Source organism: Carlito syrichta, unplaced genomic scaffold (genome assembly GCF_000164805.1).
Source record: "Carlito syrichta isolate Samal-C Ts95f unplaced genomic scaffold, Tarsius_syrichta-2.0.1 Scaffold302601, whole genome shotgun sequence".
Lineage (NCBI taxonomy): Eukaryota > Metazoa > Chordata > Mammalia > Primates > Tarsiidae > Carlito > Carlito syrichta.
The window spans coordinates 764,006-790,646 of NW_007246697.1; the positions used below are offsets into that span (position 1 = coordinate 764,006).

At 34.6% G+C, this 26,641-nt stretch overlaps 1 protein-coding gene across 3 annotated transcripts in view; it reads right to left on the minus strand.

Moving 5' to 3' along the window:
• Positions 1-26,641, minus strand: part of CDH8 (cadherin 8) — a 416,549-nt gene that overhangs the window by 256,895 nt on the left and 133,013 nt on the right. For all 3 annotated transcript variants that reach the window (XM_008057004.2, XM_008057005.2, XM_008057003.1), the window contains exon 3: positions 17,427-17,721. In XM_008057004.2, the coding sequence (XP_008055195.1) occupies positions 17,427-17,721 (295 nt within the window). The remainder of the gene's footprint in view (positions 1-17,426; positions 17,722-26,641) is intronic.

Below are 26,641 nucleotides of genomic sequence, written 5' to 3' on the forward strand. Positions count from 1 at the left end.
CACCACTGGTAGCAGGAAGGAACAAAATGAAACTTGTAAAGGTCAACTTCCCCATAAACAAAAGAAAAAGCATGATGTAAACATTTAATGTGTAACATTTTGTGGGTAGGGGGGTCAATAAAAAACTATATAAGCTTGTAAGAGTTGAATAAAAACTGGCAGAGTCTTGAACTCTCCCCAGGAAGAAGGATCCTGTCGTGTTCGTCTTTTCTTTTTTGCCGCTTCCCGATTCCCCTGTCTCAAGCCCTGACTCTCTCCTGGAGCTGGACACCAGCAGGAAAGGAAACAAATCTTCCATTCAGTAGAAATCCACATAATTTATGTAGTTATGAGGGAGACGTGAAGAGCATAAACCCATTCTTTAAGTGTGTGCTGCACATAGTGACTTCCTTCAAAAGGGTTAACATGGAAAAGAGAGGAAGAATCACTTTACAGAGAGAAATCTCACAATGTCTTAGCCATATAAACAAAGTCAACATCAACTGTGAAAAATCCTGTTGAGATTATATACCCTTGTGAGGTGATGAAAATGGCACCTTTACCTTTATGGTCTTCCTCCCCAAACACATGACCTTGGTCTAATTATAAGAAAAACATCAGACAAATGTCAATTGAGGGAAATAGTATGAAAATGCATGGCTAATATTCATCACAGCTATCAAGGTCATCAAAAACAAGGAAAGCCTGAGAAACTCTCACAGACCAGAGGATACTAAAGAGATAAGAAAACTGAATGCAATGTAATTCCTTAAAAGGAATACTAGAAACAGAAAAAAGAATAGTAGAGAAAACTAAGACAACCCGAATGAACTTTAGACTTTTAAAATGTGTGTCAACATCGGTTCATTAATTATGACAAATTTACCATACTAATAAAAGATAATAATAGTGGAATATAGGTGTGAGGCACAGGAAGCTCTCTTTGTAATTTTACAACTTTTTTTCCCCCACAAAACAATATTAAAATTTAAAAATTCATTTCAAAAAACAAGAGTTTCAACACATTTAAACACACAATTTCCTTTAAAAATTCTCAACTGGGATTATTTTTTAATTTCTTTTCCTCCCCTCCTCTCCCCTTGCCTGTCCTTCCCCCTTTCTTTTTTTTTTTCTTTTCTCTTTCCTTTTCTTTTTCTTTCCTTCATTATGTTAGATTCAAGTTTTCTTTTTTAATACTTTGAGTTATCACTCAATGTAATTTTATCTTCCTGCTCATTTCGTCCACCCACTGTTCTTTACATATCTGGAGATATGACCCTAAGACACGTCTGATAAAGGACACAGAAGGTATAGAAGAAAGAACATTAGTACCTGATTAAATATGTCTGAGGATTTGAATTTTAGTCCTAGTAATTCCAAATCAAGTAAATTTGGCCGCACAAAATGCATTAATTTGCTAGGGTTCAAAATTTCACAGGCTGTGTGGCTTAAACAGTAGAAATTTATTTTCTCACAGTTCTGCAATGTAATTCTGAAGGCTAGAAGTCCAAGATCAATGTGCTGGCAGAGTTGGTGTCCCCTGAGCCTCTCTCTTTGGATTGCAGATGGCTTCCTAGCAAGTGTTCCTCCATACATGTGAGCCCTCCCATCACTGTGTCTCTTTGTGTATGTGCAAATATCCTCTTCTTATAAAGACACCATTTCAGGCATTATTAGGGCCCACCATATGACCTCATTTAACCTTAATTACCTCTTTGAAGGCCCATTTCCAACTGCAATTGTATTCTGAGGTACTAAGGGTTAGAGTTTCAACATATGAATTTTAGGGGAATACAATTTAGCCCCCAACACAAACCCACTCTTTACAATTTTTATTGTAAAAACTAGTGATAATATCCAGGAGTGGTGACTCACACCTATAATCCCCGCACTTTGGGATGCTTAGGCAGGAGGATTCCCTGACCCCAGGACTTAGAGAATAGCCTGGGGAACATAGAAGGACCTTGTCTCTACAATAAATCAAAAAATTAGCCAGTGTGGTGGTGTATGCCTGTAGTTTCAGCTACTTAAAAGACTCTGGCATAAGGATCACCTGAGCCCAACAGGTTGAGACTGTGGTAACTGTGATTATGCCACTAGGGCTTGGGTAACAGAGTGAGACTCTGAATTTTTTTTTAAAGTGAATAATTCTTGAACAATATGATATATAATCCTTATATAATATATAATGTACATCAATAAAACTTGATATATATAATGGCTTCTTCTAAAAATCTATACAGTGTTTCACACATACTTAACCTATAACAGAAGCTAAATAAACCATCCATTATGGCCTTTGTTCTATATCAATTTAACTAAACTGGAATTCGATTTCTAGAATTATCTTCCTTACATTGTCCTGGTAAACTGTTCAAGGCAGAAATGGAGAAGGCAGAAACAAAGTGAGTTAGGGCATCAGACACTGGAGCTCACGCATGATTCAGCAGATCTATGAGTTCACCATTTTAGCATAGAGCAGCTTCCTGGCTCACACAGCTCCTTTGGATCCTATAGGATTGACACCTTCAGATTCTATGAGTTCTGAGTCAGGTACATGTGGTATTCTATGGCAAAGGGCACCAGATGCTCTTACAGATTATCTGATGTACGGAAATTTGAGGTTTGAGAGACAGATGTAGGGTCCAATTTTTCCTCGTGGGTTCTAGTTTGTTCTGTTGAATTCCAGTGTATTTTTTGGTCTTTTCCATATCATTTCCATCTTTTTGCCCCATCACCTGAGGCAGAAGCAACAGCTCTCCATAGATTTCTCTCTCAACTTCATAATGTATAATGTCTAATCCCTGTAATAACTCCCTTATTCTGAAAACGGTTAGTGGTTCTGCCTGTCTGATGAGGAGCTCTTATTCTCACCAATGATAAGACCTTCATTAAGTTGGTAGATTAAATGAATGTATATGTACAGTGCTTAGGAAAGTATTTTGCACATTTATCAAATATTAATTCTATGTAGTAATGAAATGATTTTTCATTATGCTTGCCTTAAGTTAATAACATTTCCTTGAATTTGTATGGAATAACGTATAGACAGTACAACACTTATGTTTAAAAACTTTAACTTTATTTGATGAAGCTCCCCATTGCCACAGTGTTTTGTATTATCTCAAACCACTCTTGTTACGTGCAAAGATTCATAGTTAGTGGACAATGATGAGACCTGAAATGTCTGACATGGATATAAAGAGAATACTCCTTGTGTGATGCTCCCTGACAGCAAGAAAACAAAATCATCTTCAACAGTGATACAAATATGATTAGGGTTAATATAAGCTCTGCATACAGACACAAAGGATAAAAATTGATTCCCTTAGGGTGGGAGATATATATGAGACCATACTATTCACATGATCTCATATGAGACATAAAATCTATTTATTGTTACCTACAGCCCCATGTTTTAACTGTTTTCTTGGGTTTTTTTTCTTTTTTGATAGGATGTCTAATTATATATCAAGTGAATATATGCATATCCATATATAATATATATGAAATTGCAGGTAAGAAGAATAGAAAAAATGCCAAAAACCTCATAAAACTATGATTGCTAGTCAACCAAGGAGTAAATGCATTTAGGTCTAAAGATCAAATAGCAATCTTAAAAGCCCAGTGAATCCAGGAATTAGAATTATAAGTCCCATGCTACACTGATATCAAAGTTAAAGAAATAATAACACATGGATACAAAAAGACTCTAGGAACCCCCACTGACTGTGAGAAACAAGGTTCTGAGATGGGCGTAGCATACACCAAAATATATTGGCAAAGGTGTCCCACATTCATTTTCAATCATGGCTTCAGAATTTCATATATACATGTTTTGTAGCTATCCTGACGCAGTTAATTCATTTATCTGATGGGTGAATGTGGGCACAGGCTGAGCTCTGTGAGCTTTACTCTCTAATCCCATTCAATTCATGATTTCCTAGAATGGTTATGTAACAACAACAACCAAAAAACTCATAACATTGTGGATGTTTATCCTAATTTACAGAGCTCTAGACAAGCTTGAATAACAAGGAGGATTTGGCCTTTTGTCTCCTAGATTCAATAAGTGTGATGAATCCTAAAACAGTAATTCGTATATGAGGCCCAAAAGACAAGAAACACAACAGGTTCATGAGATACTCTGGTAGAATCCTGGTTTTCTCAACCTTCCATCTATAATACAAAGTTTTTCTTGAGTGTTTTGATTTTCCTTATACTAAGTGTAGATTTACTGATTTGAGAGTACTTTTCACTATTTCAAGTACCAGAATATCACATGAATAGAAAGCAGTAGATGTCTTATTTTTTTTTCAGATGGACTCAGGGTAGACCTGGTTGAAGTGCTGGCTACAGAACATTTCTCTGAGAACAGGGAAGTAGGGTGCAGTTTTCAGAAAGTTAACAATGTATCTAGAAATAGCAAACACCAAAATGTTAAGTGAGTAAAAAATATATTTTGGAAAACCATAAAGAAAAAACACTAGAATTATCAAATTGAGTTTAAGGTAATTCCAACGAGCAAAAAGCACAGGGATATAAGAGACAACAACATTAAAAGGGAAATAAAACTTTGGCATTATCTACTGCTGTGAATAGGCCTAGAAACTATAGCTTAATGGTTACATAGATTAACTGGCTTAAAGACAAGTTTAAAGACACAGGTTGAGATACATCATAGATGTTGCCTCTTCACTTAGATATTGCTAATATTGAGTCAATTGTTTAGTTTAATATTAATTTTCTGAAACATCAGTTCAAATGATCAGATAGCTGTGAATAACAGATATAGATTTATAAATCAAAACCAAGGCAACAAATCACATTCCCCAAGAAGTGACTACTTGCTCACATATGGAGGTGGGGCTGGAGTCAGATATTGTTAAATTTATTTTCAGTAAGTTCAAGTTTCAGACATTTGTGTACTTTATTGAAATGAACTTTTATGTAATTAATATTTTATTTTATAGAACAAAAGCAATACCAGTATTACCATTTATAAAATCAAATGAAATTTTCATCCCATTTTCTTGTGATTTATATCATTCTGATGAATCATTATTGGCTAGTGATTGAGAATTCAACTTTTAGAAGTAATTCAAAGAAAGATATCTGCGTCTTATTTGGAATTCCTAAGTTCAAAATACAATTACAAAAGAAGAGCCCACTGAAAACATTCAGCTTATGTTGATAATGGGACTACAAATAGGGTGGATTTGAGATGCTGAGACAGCCCTATGATGAATAGTTTCAGAATTTTAACTGTCTGCAGTCTGTGGACTATCACCTCTCTTGACAGTTTCTTTGACTTTGCAGAAGCTCGTCAGTGATGAGGTCCCACTTGTCTATCTTACCTCTTATGGCATGGGCACTTGGGGTTTTGATTAGGAATTGGTTGCCAGTTCCAATTTCCATAAGGATGCCTCCTGCATTTGCTAAGGTTCTTACAGTTTGAGGTTTTATGTTTAGGTCTTTGATCCATTTAGAGTTGATTTTTGTGTATGGTGATAGGTAGGAGTCTTGTTTTAATCTTCTGCACATGGCCAGTCAGTTTTCCTGGCACCATTTACTGAATAGGTTCTCCTCTCCCCAGTGGTTGTTGGTGGAGGCTTTGTTGAAGATGAGTTGGTTGAGAAATTGAGGTTTTCCTTCCAGAATCTCTATCCTTTTCCATTTTTCTATATGCCTGTTCTTGTACCAATACCAGACTGTTTTGAGTATTGTAGCTTTCTAATAAAGTTTAAAGTGAAGAGTGATACCTCCCATTTTGTTTTTTGTGCTGAGGGGTGTATTGACTATTTGTGTTTGTTTATGTTTCCATATGAATTCCTGTGTTGTAGTTTCCAGGTCTGAGAAGAATGCTGCTGGTAATTTAATGAGTATTGCATTAAATCTGTATTTTGCCTAGGAAAAAATATTTGCCAATTATATATCTGACCAAGGCCTAACATCTAGGATCTACAAGGAACTCAAACGTGTGAAAAGAAAAAAACAAACAGCCCCATTACAAAATGAGCAAAAGATATAAATAGACACTTCTCAAAAGAAGACACATGAGCAGCCAACAGACACATGAAAAAAATGCTCAGCCTCACTAGTCATCAAAAAATGCAAATTAAAACCACACTGAGATACTACCTAACTCCAACCAGGATGGCCATCAACAATAACTCAAAAAACAACAGATGCTAGAGAGGATGCGGTGAAAAGGGAACAGTTCTACACCGTTGACGGGAATGTAAACTAGTACAACCTCTGTGGAAAACAGTGTGGCAATTCCTAAAAGATCTAAAAATTGACTTTCTATATGATCCCACAATCTCCTTGCTGGAAATATACCCAGAGGAACTCAAATCACTCTATGAAAAAGATACCTGCCCATGCATGTTTATTGCAGCATTATACACAACAGGAAAAACATGGACACTGTGTTGCCTATCGAAAGAGGACTGGATAATAAAAACTGGTACATACACAAGATAGAAAATTATGCAGCCATAAAGAAAGACAAAATTATGAACTTTGCAGCAATATGAATGGACTTAGAGTCTATAATACTGAGTGATCTGTCACATAAACAAAGAACTGAGTACCACATAGTCTCACTCATAAGTGGACCTTGAATAATTATTATAATACTATAAGAAAGGTGTTGGCAGTAGTGGGAAACTGCCGAGGGAAGGTAGAGGTGAGATTGGCAGTAGTGGGAAGCTGCTAGGGGGTGGGGCACCCCTCATCAACAAGGGTACCTGCATAATGAACATTTGTATACCTAACCATGAATTGTACCCCACATCTTTAAGATAAAATTTTTAAAAAAATAATTTTAACTGTTTTAAAAATGACTGAAATCAACATTTCTATAAAATTGTAATAAATCTCCCTAAGCTATTTGACATGTTGGTATATTTATACATATTTTATATACATATTTAATATATAAATTTGAAGTTTGAACCAAATAATCTTAAAGTTGAATAAAACAGGAATATGAGTTAGTCAATGTAAGGTCCTAAAAACATTCAGCAATATATTAATGAGAATAAAATAGATCAACTGTATTATTCTGTTATCAATTATTTGTTTAATAAAGTATAATATTATAATTTAGAGAGTACAGAAGGCCAAGTGTTAAAGCAAAATTTGATGTGTAAAGCAAAATTTGATGGAAAGAGTTTTTCATCACTAAAGTTTTTCAAGTAAACTTTGTTTATATAGCCATCATTGTTCATCAAGCTCATTCTCAACCACTATGTAGAAATAACACTGTCTCTTAGAAAATTAATGAATTTTCCACATCCTTAACAGTTAACTATCACCAATTTTCCTGTTTGAATATTCTGGTAATTTTTTAACCATAGACCATTTGGGAAGAACTTTGGGAAGCACCAAAATCCACATATTGGAAGCCATTGTTTGGCTTTCATTATCAGATTTTTATTTCATTTTATTTTATTCATTTTATTTATATATGTTTTGTAGTTAGGGCCTCACACTGTCACCCAGGTTGGAGTGCAGTGGCACTATCAAAGCTCATGGCAGACTGGACTTCTTGGGTTGAAGTGATATTTCCACCTCAGTCTTCTGAGTAGAGGGACTACAGATGCAAACACCACGCTTGGCTAATTATTTTGTTTGTTTTGTTTTGTTGGTAAAAACAAGCTTTTATTATGTTGCCCAGGGTGGTCTCCAACTTCTAGGATCAAGGGATTTTCTCACCTTGGCCTCCTAAAGTGATGGAATTACAGACATGAGACACCACACCCAGCTTCTTTCAGTATCAGGTTTTTTAAAAAGGAAAAAGTCAGCCATAATACCAACTGTCTACATATTCCTAATGGAGGTTTAACTTCTTTATGAAGAGTAGAAACTACAGACAGCTCATCCTCATCGTAAAATTTTGAAACCACTACTGTTATAGGTATTCATATCAGGTAAAACAGCTGGGATTCTATTGAGAATGGTTATTTCAATCCTCATAATTTCCCACCCATGTTTTCCTAAAAAAATTCAATTTTGTTCCTCATTCTGAATCAAACAAGACAAAAAATTTAATCAATCCATCGAGATATATTTTCCCCCTTTCTTACTTTACATCTCTCTGTTAAAAATAAAGAAATGCTGCCGAATCCTTTTAAAATCTAGCCTAGAGAGAAAAAGAAAGCCACAATCTCAAAATTATAAAAAAGAAATGTGTTAGATTTAAGACAGTTTGTCAGCATGTACATCCTTTGATCTCTTAGGTCTATGTGACATACTTGTTTCTTCAATAATAAAAAATATGAAAATGAAATACTTTAATTATTACTTCAGAAATATTATTTATTCTCAGAGGATGAAATATGTACTGGGCAGTGAGGAGAATAACAAGCTAATCCATGTAAGCTGTCGTCATCATAATTTACAATTCACATTTTAGAAACTGAAGTTTCACTATTCAGCTGCTTGCTACATTAACATGTGGTCTTGCACAAAACCAAAAATGTATTCTCATTAGATGAGTGTTTCTAGAGCTTTTGTAGAGTAAAGTTGTTTAGAGCCTGTGGGATGCTTCTGAAAAAATAGTTTCTGGGGTCATATCACTATATCTGAATCTCTAAATATAAAATGTTTAAATCTCTAAAAGCATATATAATGTGAATTTATCAAATTATGATATATTAATATTGTAAAGACTAAAATGAGAAAAGCAGTTTCATTTCCTTTAATTCGATGTTTTTCAAATATAATTGATTTTTTTGCCATAAATTTTACACAACTTTAAATTCAGATTGGAAAATTTTGTAATAGGATCTATTGTATTATATAATGAGAAATAATAAAGATATACAGAAAAATAAAAATAGACAGTATTGTGTAGTTTTCTGCCTCCATTCTGGACAGACTGCCTTCTTCCTGGACAGCTCGATCCAAAAGTTATTAGATGTTGATGCATAAGATAGGACTCCATGTAAGGGCAGATAGGTCGAGGATGAGTGAGACAGTAGATAAACATTTGTTTGAGGAAATCAGGGGATGAGTACAGGGAGCAAATAGAGATGAGTTACTACATGGGTGAAGGGTGATCCAATTAAGAAATATATTAAAAATAAGAAACTCATGTTTCTCACCACTGGAAAAAGGAAAAAAATCAGAGTGAATCTTGTGGTGTTATTTTAGAAATAGAGGTAAAGAGGTGAACTCATGGTTTTAAATAAGTAGATAATACATTCGTTTCCTTGGCTGTCCAAGGAAAAATTGATAAATTACCAAAAATTAGCTTGCCTAAACCAACAAGAATTCATTCTCTCACAGATCTGGGGTACAAAATCAGGGTGTTGGTATATCCAATGCCAGTATCCCCAAAGGAGTCTTTCATGTCCTTTCCTGGTTTGAGGCTCCTGGTTATCCTTAGATGTGGTGGCATAACTTCATTCTCGGTCTCTCTCCCTGTGAGTGCCCCTGTTCCCTGTGAGTATCTGTGTCATTAAATGAACATTTTAGTAGGACACTAGTCATTGGACCTAGGGCCTCTTTATCTATCTAGGGATAGAGAGTAAGTTTAATCCAATATGACCTCAGTTTAACTAATTACATCTTCTGAAACCATGTTTCCAAATAAGAACACACTAAAAGGCTCTGAATGGACATAAAATTTACAATTTCACCCAATAGAGATAGGTAAATCTATGTGTATGTGTGTATATGAATGTGTGTACATGTTCCCATGTATTCTATAGCTCTGCCCTCTCCACTGAGAAGATTTGGGGATACTGACACCCCAAAAGCAGTGAATAAAACTCATACCCAGATTTTTGTATGTAAATGCAATTCTCCTTCGAATAGAACCAGATCTCTTTGTATAGAGGGTTAATTATAGGGCTGAGCTAGGGAAAGTACAAAAAGAACCTTAAATACTTGCTTGGGACAAAAGGCAAAAATATACTCAAGCAATGATGGAGGCATGTCAATATGACATAGAGTCAGCTTTAAGGCCATATCATGCCAAGTCTGAGATAATCTCAAAGCATCAAGACAAATAATTCAAATAATTTATTATAATTCATGAAATAAAATAGAAATCTAAAAGTCAAAACTAACGTGAAGAATAAATAAGCAAATAAATGATAAGAGACAGTTCTCCTCATAGGAGAATGCTAATCCATAAATATAGATGAAACTATGGAATTAAGAAAAATTGCCACGACAACTCTTTTGATAAGCATTAATTCAGCCAAGAAGCTGGTGCAGCCTGTAATCCCGCTCCTTTGGGAGGCTGAGGTGACTGGATTACCTGAGCCCACAGGTTCGAGACCTGCCTGGGCAGCGAGACCTCATCTCTACAATAAATCACAAAATCAGCCGGGCGTGGTAGCGCATGCCTGTAATTCCGGCTACTTGGAAGGCTGAGGCGGAAGGATCGCCAGAGGCCAGCAGGTCGAGGCTGCAGTGACCAGGAGCGGCCACTGCACTCCAATCTGGGCGACAGAGTGAGACTCCAATTCAAAAAAAAAAAAAGTCAATAGATGTCAAAATTTTTGAGTTAGTAGCTTCATGTGTAAATGTGTAATAAGATAATTACAAGCTCCAAGTTTTTGTCCACAAAATATTAAGTAAAAAGGGGAAAAATATTAGCTTTACAATGGAGACACATGGCAGACTAGAAATAATTAAGATTATGAACACCAATAATTAAATAAATAAAAATCTTGTACCATATCATTGAGGCATTATTTTTGATAGTATTGTCAAAAATGAATATTATAATCTAATCCCATAGAAACATCAAACAAATTCTAACTAAGGAATCCTATAATTGTCCCATAATCATCAAGTGCGAAAGTCAAGAAAGTGAGGAAAGGATTGAAGAATCCTTCCAGACTGAAGGAGTCCTCTACAAATTTGGCCCTAAATAGGATTATTTTACTTTAGGAGAATGTTAATCAGACAACTAAAGACATTTGGTTTAGGTCTGTGTATTTGATAGCAATGGTGTCTCTATATTAAATATTTCCAAATTTTGGTGGTTATGTTTTGGTGGTGTATGAAAACACTGATATGGGGAGGACATGCTAGGTGATAGGTCAAAATGTCAACAACTTATTCTTTTTTATATATAAAGATGTGGGGTACAATCAGGGTTAGGTATACAAACATTGATTATGCAGGTACCCTTGTTGATGAGGTGTGCTCCTTCCTCCCCTAGCAGTTTCCCTCAACTGCCAATCTCACTCCCCCTCCCCTGACAGTTTCCCACTTATTCTTAAATGGTTCAGAAACGGTATATGGAAAAACATTTGCAACTTTCCTCTAAGATGAAATTTATTCTAAATTAATGATTTAAAAAACCCACAAATAAAAGGGTATATATTTTCTCTGGATCCTCCTCCAAAAGAGAATTTGAGGATGATTATCATAAAAGAACAGACTTGCAAAGAAAAGACAAAATATTAATGGTAAGAGAATGAGAGTAATACATAGCCAGGTGTTTCAGAGGACAAAATACTGAAAGTATTTAATAATTTTAGCATGTTCCTTTTGACTGGGTCATTGTTCAAGGAGACTAAATTTACTTGTACATTAAGTACTGATTCCCATAACATCTTCAGTTGATAAGTCTTCAGAAAGCACCGTGATTTACCTTTTTCAACTACATATTTACTAAGCCATTTCTTGAGCTTCTTCTGATATTTCAATCAATATTTTTTGGTAGAACATGCATTCGTCTTTTGCACTTGTCACTAGGAAACCCAATGTCGATTCAAGTTACACGTATTGGCCTTTGTCTTGAATATATATAGCAGTACTTATATTGACTAGCCTCAGTCATTCACCACATGGCTCTTAATTTTGTATTGTTAATTGAATTTCTAGGTGATATATTGTTCCAAATACTGCATGATACCCCTCAAACTTCTTATCCTACTCCTCTCTCTCAGTTCATCAATTTAATTTGCAAAGTATGCTGACCTCAAGCACTTTTCCACCTTAGAAAAACTTTAACTAATACAAATATGCAGCAAAATGATAGTGTTCATATAAACAGAATTCTCTAGAGATATTATCAAAGATCAGTAAAGCATACCAGTTAAGCCCATGGGAGGCAAAGTCAGATGTCTAGATTTAAATCCCAGCTCCTCCACTTAATATCTGGTTTTATATTAGCTATTACATTCCCAATTTTTCTGATTAAAGGAATGAGGACTAAAGAAGCTAATATTAGTATTAATATCATAGGATCTTGTGCATATTAGAAGTGTTTAAAACAGCTTCTGGCATATAGTAACTTTTCAGTACATAATGAACATTCTTATAGGAGTCTTGGATCTTAAAAAAAAACTAAGAAAATCTCTGATGTCATTTTAATAAACTTGTGTACACAACAATGCAATAATACCTACCAACTTAAGAACTACTCTCTTTCTTATCTCTTTATTCCCACCTTCCCTAATATGCCCTTTTGAATAAAATAGGACTTACTCCAGTATACATTTTGAAACATAAAGTTATCTTCTCAAGCGCTTTTTCATCGACCAATATATTCATATTATATAGACAATTTATTGAATTGTACTAATAGAAGTAAGTTAGAAAGAAATGTTTGTATAGAAACTAATATTTATTAGGCACCAACACAGTGGCAGGTCAAGTAACTAGCACTTTAGTCATTGAATTCTTCCAAACCTACTTTAAGCAGAGATTATTGTTTACATTATACAAATAAGGTGAAGTTAATAGGTGAGTTATGTCACTTACACAAGCAAAAGTTAGATTTGGAGTCAAATAACCTGGAAATCCGAGTCAAAGTCAGATAAAAAGTTAATTTTACTCAAACCCAGATTTAGATGAAGAATCTGGGTTAAAACACACCTTACCCCGATACACAATAACCTTTAAAATATCAATTTACAGTATCTAGAAACTAATAAATGTTGGCACATTGTCATTGAAAAACCAACTTCAACAATATAAGATTGGGATCCACAGTTAAAATCAGACAAGCTCACATGCCTCTATTTATGCAGTATTGCTATAAAAGTGAATTCTCATCAACTTATGAAATTCACAGCAGAATATAAAAACTATGTCTCCAGCTTCCAAATAAGATATTTCTAAAATAATTTGGCTGCCATTTGGGCAAATATATATGTGTGTTTTTTCTTGACAGCATGTCAACTAGCAGACAGTTCTTGAACATCACATTCATTTTAATTTAATATTGTTATATTTCTCAATTAGAATTTTATTTTTCACTTTCTGCACAATGAAATCCCAGCCTTTGCTGGCAGTCCTCAGGGCATACAGGTACACGTGCTAGCATTTCTGCAAGAGCAAAGGAAGAAAAATGAAAGAAGGAAGGAAGGGAGGGAAGAGACAGGCTGAGAGAGAGCAGTGATAATAGGGAGAAAAAGGAGATAGTAGCTGACCTTCATCCTGATATTCACCTTCATGAGAAATGAAGGGAATAATTCATACTTGACAATAAAATAGTGCAGCTGCCTTTGCTTTCTTTAACCAGAGAGGCAGAAGTCAAACAAAAATCAGACACCCAATGCATAAAATCAATACATAAATGTAAGGTGAGGAGCAGATTTATAAAAATAATTTTAAGAGTCATAACAACCACCAATTATGGAACACTTATTTACTTTATGACATACCCCTACCTTGTATTTTATCATGCAATTCTCACTTAATGAAAGCAAAAGGAAAGTGTTATCCTTGCATTATAGCTAAGGAAAGGAGGTAATAATTTAACCTCCTTGAACTTCAAAGTCAACTAGATAATAAAGGATAGAATAAGGATATAAACTCACACTTGAATCTTTAACACATTCCCTTTGGTTTTTGGAAGGCAAGTTATAGACTACGGTTGTAAATATATATATCCTGTATATGCACACTCACACATATATATACACACACACATACATATGCATTTATAACTGTATATATATTCATATGGATTAATTGTATACTCTTATCAAGAAAAACATTTTTAAGTAAAAAAAAATATATATATATATGTTGCCAAGCCCACATAGACACTTCATTATGTAACTAATAATATTTTTAAAATCCTTTTCTAAGCTGAAAATGCTCTTGATGTTTGCAGAAGTTTCTGGGGTTTTCTTTCTCAATACATTTATCAGGCACATGACATATACACAGAAATAAAAGTCTCTGACATCTGCTATTAATAAATACAGACTTGGCATGAAGATATAAAGCTCATAATAATGAGGCAAAAATAACAGCTTCCTTTTTTACTGTTTATTAGCAATTAACATAAAGTGTACTTAATGTATTATAGACAGCAATAGTTCTTTAAAGTTGTCTTATTCTAATCTGAATGAAAAGATGAATTAGGCAAGCTCTCTGACCTGAATGAGTTAACCAAACCATGAGAAAAAACGAAAAAATAAATAAATAATATATATATATCAAATATTCATATACAGTTTTTCTTAGTTCTTGCTTATACATGAGAACGTGAAAGGAAGTAAAAGGATGAAGGTATCTTTGCTTTTGTGTGTGCTTCTTTTTTGTGGTGGTGGTGATAATGGTGCAGAGATAACTTGCTGTTAGAAAGTCACAGAAGTTTTCCTGGAAAAAAGTGTTATTTCAGGCAACCATAAAGAAGCAATTTGGTTTCAATAAGAGGGAAAAATAAATAAAAATATAATTCCTTGCACAAGAGGCAGATAAAATAGAATCCTGGCAGAAGAAATATATGAGTAAGATATGTTGACATCAAATACCTACTAATTTGCTGTCAAAATAAGTGTATCTACCAAAGTCATATTGTATGTAAGTAAGAAAGGAGATAAATTAAGCCAGGTTCTGAAAAGACCCTCGGTTAATAAGCTTAAAAATCAGTCTATGGAAAATGAACACCTATAGAATGCAATGGTGTCTTTTTTTTCTCCCGTATAAATGCTTAGATTAGTTAAGAAGTAACAAGATTAGAATCAAGCATACTATCTGGAAGGTTACTGAGATAATCAATAATCTAGTGAGTTCTAATCTAGGAGAGTGATTATAAAAATGGAGTAAGACGATGCATTAAGATTACCTTACAGTCAGTAGTGATCAGAATAAGGGAATAATTAAATGAAAAAGATAATGAGAAGGCTTGATAAGGGAGAAAAGTTTTTAAAAAAACTCTTGCATTTTGTGTGTGGAATTTTAGTGTGTTGAGATCATTGATAAAATAATAGAAGTCAAAAAGCAAAAAAAGAATTATTAAGAAAAAGTAATAAATTTGGTTTTTCATGTGGAATTTGAGTTGTCTTTGAGATATCCAAGTGAAAATACTCACAAAAAAACCCGAACAACAACAACAACAACAACAAAAACTGGGAATTTGGGCTACCAGCTTAAGTAGACAAATGGGGCGAGGCATATGATATCAAAACTATTCACATTAAACAATTGTCAAAGACATGGGCTGACCAAGAAACACAATGAAGAAAAAGAGGAAAAAGAAGAGGGTGAGAAAAGTAGAAGAAACAGGAGGAAAAGGGAGTAAAGAAAAAGAGCTAAGACTGGAGAGCAAAAACGAGGAGGAGGAATATAAAAAAATGGTAAGAGAAGAGAAAAAGATTTAAAAAACTTAAAGAGTAAATGACAAAATAAGAGAAAATGATTAAAATGTAAAAGGAGCAGTTCAAGTCTCAAAAGGAGAACTAGGATATCCTTATTCTAAAAAACACAGGATAATAAGTGGCTTGCAAATTAAGAAACTTAATCTACCAAAAAATTTTCTTTATTTGAAATTTAAGTTCCAACTAATTTGCACCAGGAGTGTTATAAACATACACACACACACACACAGGAGTATCTCACTGCATTGCTAAAATAGATTAAAATGTCAAGACCACATTTGGGAGGTAAGGATATTCTGCACTTTACTTGATAATGGTCATCAAATAAGCACTGAAAGCTATATTCAATATTTTACCTATATTTGTATCTGCAGTCAAGATCTTATTGCAGACACTATTCATATATTTCTTTATGGTGTTCATATATTTAAATATTTGCAATATTCTTGACCAGTCCGATTTTGTTGTGCAGCACTTGTGAACAGGGACCTTTTTTTTTTTTTTTTTAGAGTCTCACTCTGTCACCCAGACTGGACTGCAGTGGCACGCTCCCGGCCACCGCGGCCTCAACCTACTGGGCTCCGGCGATCCTTCTGCCTCAGTCTTCCAAGTAGCCGGAGCTACAGGCGCGTGTTACCACGCCCAGCAATTTTTTTTTTTTTTTGATTTATTGTAGAGATGAGGTGTCACCAAGTTGCCCGCCCGGGTGTGTCTCAAACCCGCAGGCTCAGGCAATCCACATACCTCGGCCTCCCAAAGTGCTGGGATTACAGGCTGAGCCACTGAGCCCGGCCAACAGGGATCTTAATAAAGTTTTTCTTTTTTATCTGGTAAATCATTTAAGGTCAAATTTGGAGGCTTTAAATGATGAATGTACATATCTATATTTATACAATTCTGGTGTTGAATTTATATCTTTACCTGTATTTTTTTGTCTCATCATGTTCCTCAGGTTCTGATTTATGTTACTTTACTGCATAGCATACATCCTCATAAGTTGTCGTAGCGCTATTTGAAACAAACTAAAATGTGTATGACATATTTTAAAAAATGACTTCTGTAATCTTATACTTCGAATTTTGGATTCTGCCCACTATTGTCAGACAAGGAAAAGCTCTAGAATCCCTCCTTCTATTGCATGAAGTCTGGGACTGGGGATTTTTTGTATCAAGACCAAGACTTGAGAATAGATAAGCAGATACAAAAAGGAGGAAATAAGATTAAAATAATATTTTGAAATACATATTGCATTTTAAAGTGTAAAGGAACCTTCAGTGGTTTAGAAAAAGTGAGAGTAGGTCAATGATGATAGCAGCCACTCCTAAACAATGTTCAGTTAAGGTAGACACAAAAGCAGAAGTCTCTTGATAATGGTGATTGCCTAATCTACTCTAGATGCAACCCACCAGCTCAGTCCAATATCTGACTGATTACAGACCTAGACAGTTTTCTATTTCTCTATGTGCTGCATCTGCACGTGAATATACACAAGCAAATAATTAGACATCAAGCATATATCAATAGGATTAGCTTGTCATGTTGGAACAAATCTTGATAAATCTGCCTCAGTAACAATACTCAAACTACAAATCTATGACAGGAATACAAATTCAGTCTATTGAAGTATTGTCCTGTAAGAAGAGATATTTTAGTAAAACTGCTTCTCCATCAGTTTCTATTACTAAAGGATTCAATCTATTGAGCTGCCAAACTTAGGCCAAAAAGGGGGATTTGGAAATGCAAATTAGAGATAAGATAGTAATAAATGTCTTTTATTCAGCAACACACCATCCCTGATACCAGGAGCTATTTTAAAAATGACTTTTAGTAGTTCTGTAAAATTAGAAGCATACATACCCAAAATGGACATTTCTGGCACAGTAGCATGATAGGGCCCATTAAGAAACTCTGGTGCGTTGTCGTTGATGTCCTGAACTTTAATAATAAACTCAGAAGGAGGCTCAAGAGGTTTGCTTGTCTCCCAGTCCACTGCTTGAGCTGTTAGGGTGTACTCGGCCTTTTCCTCTCTGTCAAGTCTTTTTATAGCATGGATATCTCCAGTTACATCGTTTATTTGAAAGATTGTCCCAGCTCCATCGCCTGATAGGATGTACTTGATTTTTTTGCTCCCAGGATCCAAGTCTGTGTGTAGCTAAAATGAAAAGTGGCATTAGTTAGTGATAGAGCAATTTGCAAAGTTACTTTTTAACTGTCTTCTGTTTGAATATCAATTTAGTTCTTCTTACTTAACATCATCAATTTCTGCTAATAGTACCTGTTCAAAGAGCGTATGCGGCTGTGTGGATATCAATCATAATTTTAAAAAAATAAATTATCTAAAAGAGAACAGTTTTTAGAAAGTACTCTGACCTGTTTAATATAAGCTGAATGTTTTTAGAATAATAAAAAGGTCAAGGAGAAAAGTACAAAAATATAGATACTATTTTCAACTTATTGATACATGTATATAAAGCTATTATAATTAGCTACTTCTTGTGTGTCACCATCCATGTGGAAAGGACTATGTGACTCATATAATCATTCTCTTAATTTTAAAAAATGAATTAAGAATATTCCATATGAAATATGAGGAAACGGAGGCTCGACAAGGCACATGGCAAACTCTAGTAAGCACTGCAAGAGTGTGCCAATATTTGAGATAATCAAGTAAAGAAGAATTAAGTATGGCAAACCCAGAGTTCAACTCAGATCTGCTTGTTACAGTCATACAAGCAAAAATAATTCTAATAACCTCGCTTATTAAGATCTTGCGGTTTTATACAGCTTTTGAAAAGTCTTGCAACTCTTCTGGTCCAAAAAAAATAATCCCCACTAAGAATACTAAAGACAGAGTATGAGAACACATTTTCCAGAAACAAAACTCCTCCAGAAAATGACAACTTTTCAACAGGAATCCAAATCCATCTCAAGTCGTGGCAACAAGTATTTATTAAACAAATATTTACTGAATGTATGTACCAGGCGAATACTCTGCCTGAAACATTTTGGTAGATGCTGGGTAAAACAGCATCCTTGGCTTTAAAATGATCATAGTTTGCTCTCAAGAGGCAGACAGGAGTCTCCCTGACATATGGTGCTTTTTCTTTACACTATATTGACTCTAGTTAAAAAAAAAGACAAGAATATGTAAATATAAACATATTCAACCATATTTATACCCAACCATCATATACTACACACACACACACACACACACACACACACACGTATTTTGGTTTGTATTTTTTTAAAAAGTTCATTGCAAAGTACTTCTTAAATGCACAAATTTTCAGTTAATTCAGTTACCTAACTGCCAATATAGTTCCTGTTATTGCACCATGAGATTTCAAATATTTGTTCCTTTTTAAAGTGTCTTGTATAAAGAAACTCCTAGAAATTCAAAAGACATTGTGTTCTCTTGGGATCCCTTTTATTCAGAATAGGCTTCATCACTTTCTTTGCCAATTTAAATAGTATTTAGTGCTTCAATAAGTGAAAAGAAAGGATTATAAAAAAGACATAAAATAGCAACAAAGAATCCAAATGCATCTAGATCTTCTACTTTAATTTAGAATATTTTTAAAAGTTAAAGCAAAAGATTATATCAAATATTTATTGAATCTCAAAATATATCCCTTTCATTTATTGTATTAAATTTATTAGCAAGAACAAATATTGAAATGCCACTTTATCTTAATGAATGTGGGATTATAATTCATTAATGTGATATTAATCCTAATTTATGATCATTTTAATTTATGTGCATTTTAACATTTCTATTAGCATTTTTATTAAAAAAGAAAATTTGAATAATATATCATTCATAGAAGTTTCCATTCACATACAAAGAGTGCTTGAAACACAGAAAGTATTGGTATGTATAATTTTTGTCCACATATTTTGCTAATTAACAAATAAACCAACCATTAACATTGGTTTCATTATTATTCATGTTAAAACTATTTGTGCCATATTTTTTCTTCAATTTATCAAGAGCCTCTGGTTAATAAATTATATTATAATTTTATGTCTTGATAATTCTTTATGTTTAAAACTAAGGGAGAAGGAGGAAAAATCAAGAATAGTACACAAAGATGTCTCTAACTATATGAACTGGAAAAAATAACACATTTATTTGAGTTTCATTTACTTTGCCCAGAGTATGGGGATACAACATCTACCCTAAATAATTAATTTTAGGATCTGAAGTCATCCATCTATTTGAAAATTACTAAAACATGGAAGTAGCTACATTGTGTCTAATAACTAAAACCATTTTCACTTCATTCATATTCAGCCATATACAACTATCTGAAACTTTGTGATAAGCCCAGTTGCAACCTAAGTGAAAGCAATTTCCCAAGACTCCATTCAAAGATAGCTTTCACAACCATTAGTAAATAGTATATGCTTTCTTTTCCTTTTGGAAATTTCATTTTTACCCTATCCTTCTAAAACCCAGATCCTAGGGCCAATGATGATCTTGAAACAGAATGTGTATGTACGTTTATTCATTTCATCCTATTATTTGTATCACACACACGTACACACATACACTTGCACAAGACTTTTCAGGTAACCAACTTGACATTACAAGGAAAGAATTGTGAGTATGCAAAAATAGCAATTTACAAAGAATGAAGGCACTTAAGACTCCCAGTATGGCCCTCAGAAGTATCCGTAGTACTTGGTTACATATTGCTGCTTTTTCTGTCAATCTTCGTATAAGTGTGTTAGACCCTGCTCATTTCAATGCCACAACATTGCTCCTGTCAATGTATCCCACCCAAAACCTTCTCTCTGAGACTGTGGAGCCAAAGATATGCCAAATAAACTAAAAGTTCACGTACTGTGTATCATCTAGAAGGATAAGTACCATCTCTTCCAAGGGCTGCTTCTGCTAATCACAGCAGAATAAGGACCACATGTAAATTTGTCTGGGAAGGTAGGAGTCCTTGTGCTTGCTATTAAAAAAAAAAAATGAATGAGCCGGGCTCGGTGGCTCAGCCTGTAATCCCACGCCTTTGGGAGGCTGAGGTGAGTGGATTTCCTGAGCCCACGGGTTCGAGAACCGCCTGGGCAACTTGGAGAGACCTCATCTCTACAATAAATCAAAAATGAACCAGGCGTGGTAGCATGCGTCTGTAGTTCCAGCTACTTGGAAGGCTGAGGCGGAAGGATTGCCGGAGTCCAGCAGGTCTAGGCTGCGGTGGTGGGGAGCGGCCACTGCACTCCAGTCTGGGTGACAGAGTGAGACTCCAACTCAAAAAAAAAAAAGGAAAAATGAATGACCTCATCCATTCATTTAACAACCCCCATTCTCTTCTCTGTCTTAGTGATGGAGGTAGAGTAAAAAACATCAGAACGTGGTCTTTGCTCTCAAAAACCCATGCTTTCATGGGAGATAAACACAAACAGGAAATGCAGGGAAAGTATAGGCATTATTATTATGATTATTATATGGATTGACTATTTATTATCTGGTAAACATTATATATATATAATACACACACACACACACACACACACACACACACACACACACACACACACACACCTAATGTTCTCACAGCAAACTGGAAATCATTTCTCCCTTTTACCAATTAAATAATTGAGATTCAAAGATTTTCACTGACCTTTTCCAGAGAATGCACAACCCACAAGTGGTAATCTTAACAGCACAACTTTTAGAATCTGTTTTCTGGATTCAAAGACATGCTCTTGTTCTAACTTATAATTGGGAGCTAAACACTGGGTACACACGGCCATAAGGATGTAAACAACAGAAACTGGGGAATCTTAAGTCAGGGAGGGAAGAAGGAAGGCAAGGGTTGAAAAACTACCCATTGGGTACCATCCTCACCATTTGGGTGATGGGCTAAATAGAAACCCAAACCTCATTATCATGCAACATACTCATATAACAAATCCATAAATGTGCCCCTTGAATCTAATTATTTTTTAATATGTGCTCTAAGAGCTATGCTAGGGGAAGCTGGGAGAGCACACAGACATTTTATCTAACTCAGAATGTCAAGTGTGGAAGGACAGAAAAGGCCACCCCAAAGTAATCATGATAAACACTTCAGATCTCAAAGAGAGACAAAGTTTGTGCCAGGCACAGGTAGCCATGTGGATACACATCTAGACACAAGAGAAAGCACAGTATGTTGGAGAAATTAAAGATCTGATAGAACAAGGAGTTGAAGAAAAGAGTCACAAGAAATAAAAATAGAAAGTAAGACAAAAACCACATTATGTAGAATGTGAAACTAAGATACAGGGTTTGAGTTTGACTATAACAGTGGCAAGAGATCACAAATAGTTTCAAAAAGGAGCCTGCCATGATAACAGTTTATTTTTGTTGTGGTAACATCAGAGTGGTTGGTGTGTGCTTATAAGCAAAAGTCATAGAAGCAAAACAGAAATGAAGGTCAGAAAGAAAACTTAGTCACCAATTCAAAAAGCTGCCACAATTCTGATCCTCAAGTCCAGCACAGCACCCAGGATCTGCCACCCTTACAACTAGATGAATCCTTAAGTTCTCTTGCCACCCACTGCAGCCTAGTTGGAGAAGTACAGTGTCAGGTGTGCAATGCATAACCGCAGTCTTTCACAGTAAGGCTTCAATTTCAGGAACCCTAATAGGATTGCTGCATAATTAAGCTGAATTGCAAGTATCAGCATCATTACACCCTCATCATCCTCAATGTATTTGCATAACATTTTCCAATTAAACGACGAGTTTTTACTATAAATGGCATGGTAAGAAGCAGAAGCATTTCACTCTCCTGTGTACTTCCTCTGCCCAGTAAGTTGTCTGGCATATTGTTGGAAGCTCAATAAATATTTTTGAAGTAAGTAAGTGCAAATAAAGGGAAAGAAAAGAGTTTTTTTTTTTAAGTTTTCACATAAGTGGTTTAAAGAAAGGCAAAATAATTTAGGAAAGTTAGGTCCAGGACCCTAAAATCTTATAAATGTCCATATAAAAATCCTTGAATTTCCTCAATTATGCATTCTAATTTAGAGTCCAACATAGAGCTAAGATATAGTAGAAGAACTGATGGAAGAAAAGTTGGATGGATGATAGATAGATGGATGAGTAATAGATGAATAATGGATGGAAGTTAGCTGCCAATTATCTTTTCTGCACAGACATCACTGCTTTCAAATCAGAGTAAGAACCCTGCTCTTCAATATCACCTACATTCCTCTTGAGATTGTACATACCGATTGTCAAGCATATATAAACTCTTTTCTCATACTCTCACACCAGATCTCCCAGGATCCTAAAGTAATCATGGGACACCAGAGCCCAGAGGAGACAGATTCTCCTTTGTGAGTACCTACTTTAATACCAAATTATGACTCAGCTACCAGAGAGGACCAAACTGGGCCACCCTGCCTACGTCTTCCTTTAGAAGGAGAGGAGGATTGAGATTGAGTAAACTACAGAAAAAAAAAATCATTTATTCATCTGAAAATCAGATATCTCTAGGATCAAAACTTATTTTGAAGTTTCAATCTATCCAGAAAGAACATCAAGGGAGAGTTTCTCCAATTTCCTATCTTTCTTTTGAGAAGTATCTAAGTAACCAGAGAAGAAAATCAGCATTTTTAGGACCCAAAGAATAACAAGGATCACTGCAGCATGAGTTTCTGACACTTACTGATCCCTATTTTTCATGAATCTGCTTACCTTTGGAAAGGATAGCAAGCTTAGTACTAGTGAAGCGAATGACATCCTAGTACTATTTTCTCAATAGCTGGTATAGTGCCTGTCATGGAGAAACTGTTCTATGGGCTATCACTCTATTGGTGAATGGATGATAATCCTTAAATCAGAACCATTCAACATCAAATATGAGACCAGGAACTTTCACACAATATAAGTTTTTATCTTAAGATGATGAGAATGCAGGACTTCTATATAGAACAATCCACTAGGAGAGTTAATAGGCAAATAGGAAGAAAGAACAAGAGGGACAAGATTTATTTGTGTATTTCTGCAATGTTCCCACAAGAAGAGTTGGCCTTGAAATCATGTTAGTTTCTTTCAGTTTCCTTGGGCTCTATAGTACATCTCACAAAAAATGCTGACCAAACATGGAATATCTCAATAAAAAAACAGTGAGTTCTCATAATTGCATTCAGAGCAAATAAAAGTAGAAGGGTATCACAAGAGACTACATCATTTGGATAATGCGTTTATATGCCAAAATGTTATACTAATACAGTAAATCTAAGTAGTCCTAGTATAGTTATCTTTCATTCAGTCACTCCATTCTTAATTAACTGCAGAAATGAATTACATCATTAAACTAAAACTAGGCAATAGGCATAAAAACACTCCACATTTTTAGTTAATATCAAGTTGAAAGTAAGCAATGCCTCTTAAAATCACATATTCTAAGGAAATAATAGTGAAATTACAACAGCACTCAAAGTAATTCTCATATAAACCAAATTACTTCTAATTTTGTCTTAAGAGGTGGAAGGCTAAAGGAGAAACAATCCCTGACTAAATGGTTAGAACACACTATCCTACACTGAAAACAACCTCTGATTTACACACACACACACACACACACAACCATTTATTGTTTTACAACAGGAAAATGTGTAGCATTTGATCTCTCGGACATGTGTTCCCTGCATTCTGTCAGCTGCTGGTATAAGTACTGAACATCTTGACCAGGTCATGGAGACTGGTACCCAGAAAAATAGAAAATAGAAAGCAAGTCCAAGTGAAGTGCTGCTTTTGACTGTAGACATTTGAAATATAGTCCACAAAAGGAATGTATTGCTTGTGCTACTCATTTGAATTGTAAGTTCTACAAGGGCAAGGCTCATGTGTACATTATTCACCACTATACCCAACAACAAGTAATGATAGTTGGCATATGTTAAATTATCATTCAAGTCTAATTTTTTGTCTGTAAAGACATATTTTAGACCCCTACACCTTGTCAGTATAATTTTATATAAATGAAGGCCTCAGGTGTCAGACCCAGATATAAACCAATGAGTTAGAGTCCGGATCATACACATTTTAGCATAATTTTATGGAGACCCTGTGAAAAACATAAGTAGCCAGTCTGAAGACCTCTTTATTCCTAAATAAGAAGTAGACAAAATAGAGAAGCCTCACTAGTGAGCCCCTAAATGGAAACAGGGATTAATATATACATTTGGAAGCCATATGTATGAAACTACGTGGTTCAGGCACATATTCAGTAAACCAATTCATCCAATAAAACTTTGAAATAGAATAGACTAGAAATAGAAAAGCAGAATGCCAATGACTTTGCTAAGAGAAATACAAAGGAAGAATATTGACAAAAAGCTGGCAGGCTCTCTCCCAAGAGGTGTTCCAAGCCAATATTTAAGACTTTGGCAAATTTTTTACCATCTTCAGTCTGGACCACAGCTTTATAGGCTTGGAAACATGATGTGTCAGCCCTATAGCAATTCTATCACGCTTTGCTAGACTCAAACAAAATTTACACGTTTCTTTTCTTTTTTAAAGGCAAAGTATTGATGAAAAATAATATTTCTGAGTCTAAAATACGTATCACAATGAGCAAATTTATTTTTTATAGAGAGACCACACACAAGTGAAGCAAAACCATCCTTATTGATATGATTCAGAGAAAAGGATGTTAGATGTGTTAATTCTGTAATGGTGACAGCAAATAAATCTCATAAATAATTTTTAAATGGTCTTTAAAAATACTCCAAAAATGCTGAAATTCTATACTCTCAGAGTTTCTCTTTGCATTTTAGAATAGAGACTCCAATATTTAACCATGCAGCTACAGATTTAAAAAATGAACCCAAAACAGTAGATACCCTTTCACTGAATACGTGTTTTCTTATATATGCTGATAACAGCCTTGTTAAATTATTAAATCTTATAGGCATGGAAATCGATATAGTTCTCTAAGGCAACCAAATATTTAAAGAGTAATAATGCAAATTATAGAATATAGAAAGCAAACCTGATAAGAAATAGAGCTACATTAGAACAAAAATGATGGAAAATTTACTTAACCTGTCCAATACTCAGTTTCCTCACTGTAAAATGTTTTAGCAACAGTTTCTACTCTTTAAGGCAATTGTAATAATTGAAGTGAGACAATAGATGATACTGTTAAAGGCATTACATGATCCAGAAAGTATGATATTCAAATAAAAACATAGAATGAATTTTTGTAGGGATTGAATTTTACAAATAAAATGATAGGTTCTATCCACCCAAAACCACTTTCCCAAAAAAAAAAAAAAAAATCCATCTATCAACATAATTCTTTGTCAGAATTCAACATTAAAACACTGATTTGTAGCAAAAATAAGAATCTAATTTCTTAAATTAAAATATCTGGCTCAAATCTGAGCTTAATCTTGTTTTCATACTGGAAAAATTACTTAATGGTTACATATCTGTACTTATGAACCCATTCAATAAGTAGTAAGTATATCTAGATGCTTTCTTTCTTTTTACTAATAGTTATAAGCCTAGAAGTGGGAGGAAAGTGGTCAATGTGCATTGGGTCAATGAATAAGTGCTTGAAGGGGTAATAGTGTGAATGAATAGTAATAGTGGATCAATTTCTGAAAAAAACACTTAGCGAATGAACCCAAGATTGGATGGATGAATGGATGGATGGATGGATGAATGGATGGATGATAAACTGGTTAATAAGAGAATTCAAAGGAATAATATGGGAAGATGAATAATTTTACTGGAGAATGTATGGATAAAGTAAACAGATAAAGAGATAGATAAGTAAACGAGATTCTCAGACATTCTTCCACTGATGTTTCAATGCACAATAATGTTTTGAATAAATTTACTAATAAACTAGTGGGTGTATTGGTAAGTGGGCAGGCAGTAGGGATCACAACATTTCTCAATAAAAGATAGATTTGGGGAAAACATACAAATTATTCTCTCTCAGAGCATTATTCCTCATATTACACTAAAGCAGGCAAGAAATATGATGTTAAATAATAAAGTACAGCCGGGCTCGGTGGCTCAGCCTGTAATCCCGCGCCTTTGGGAGGCTGAG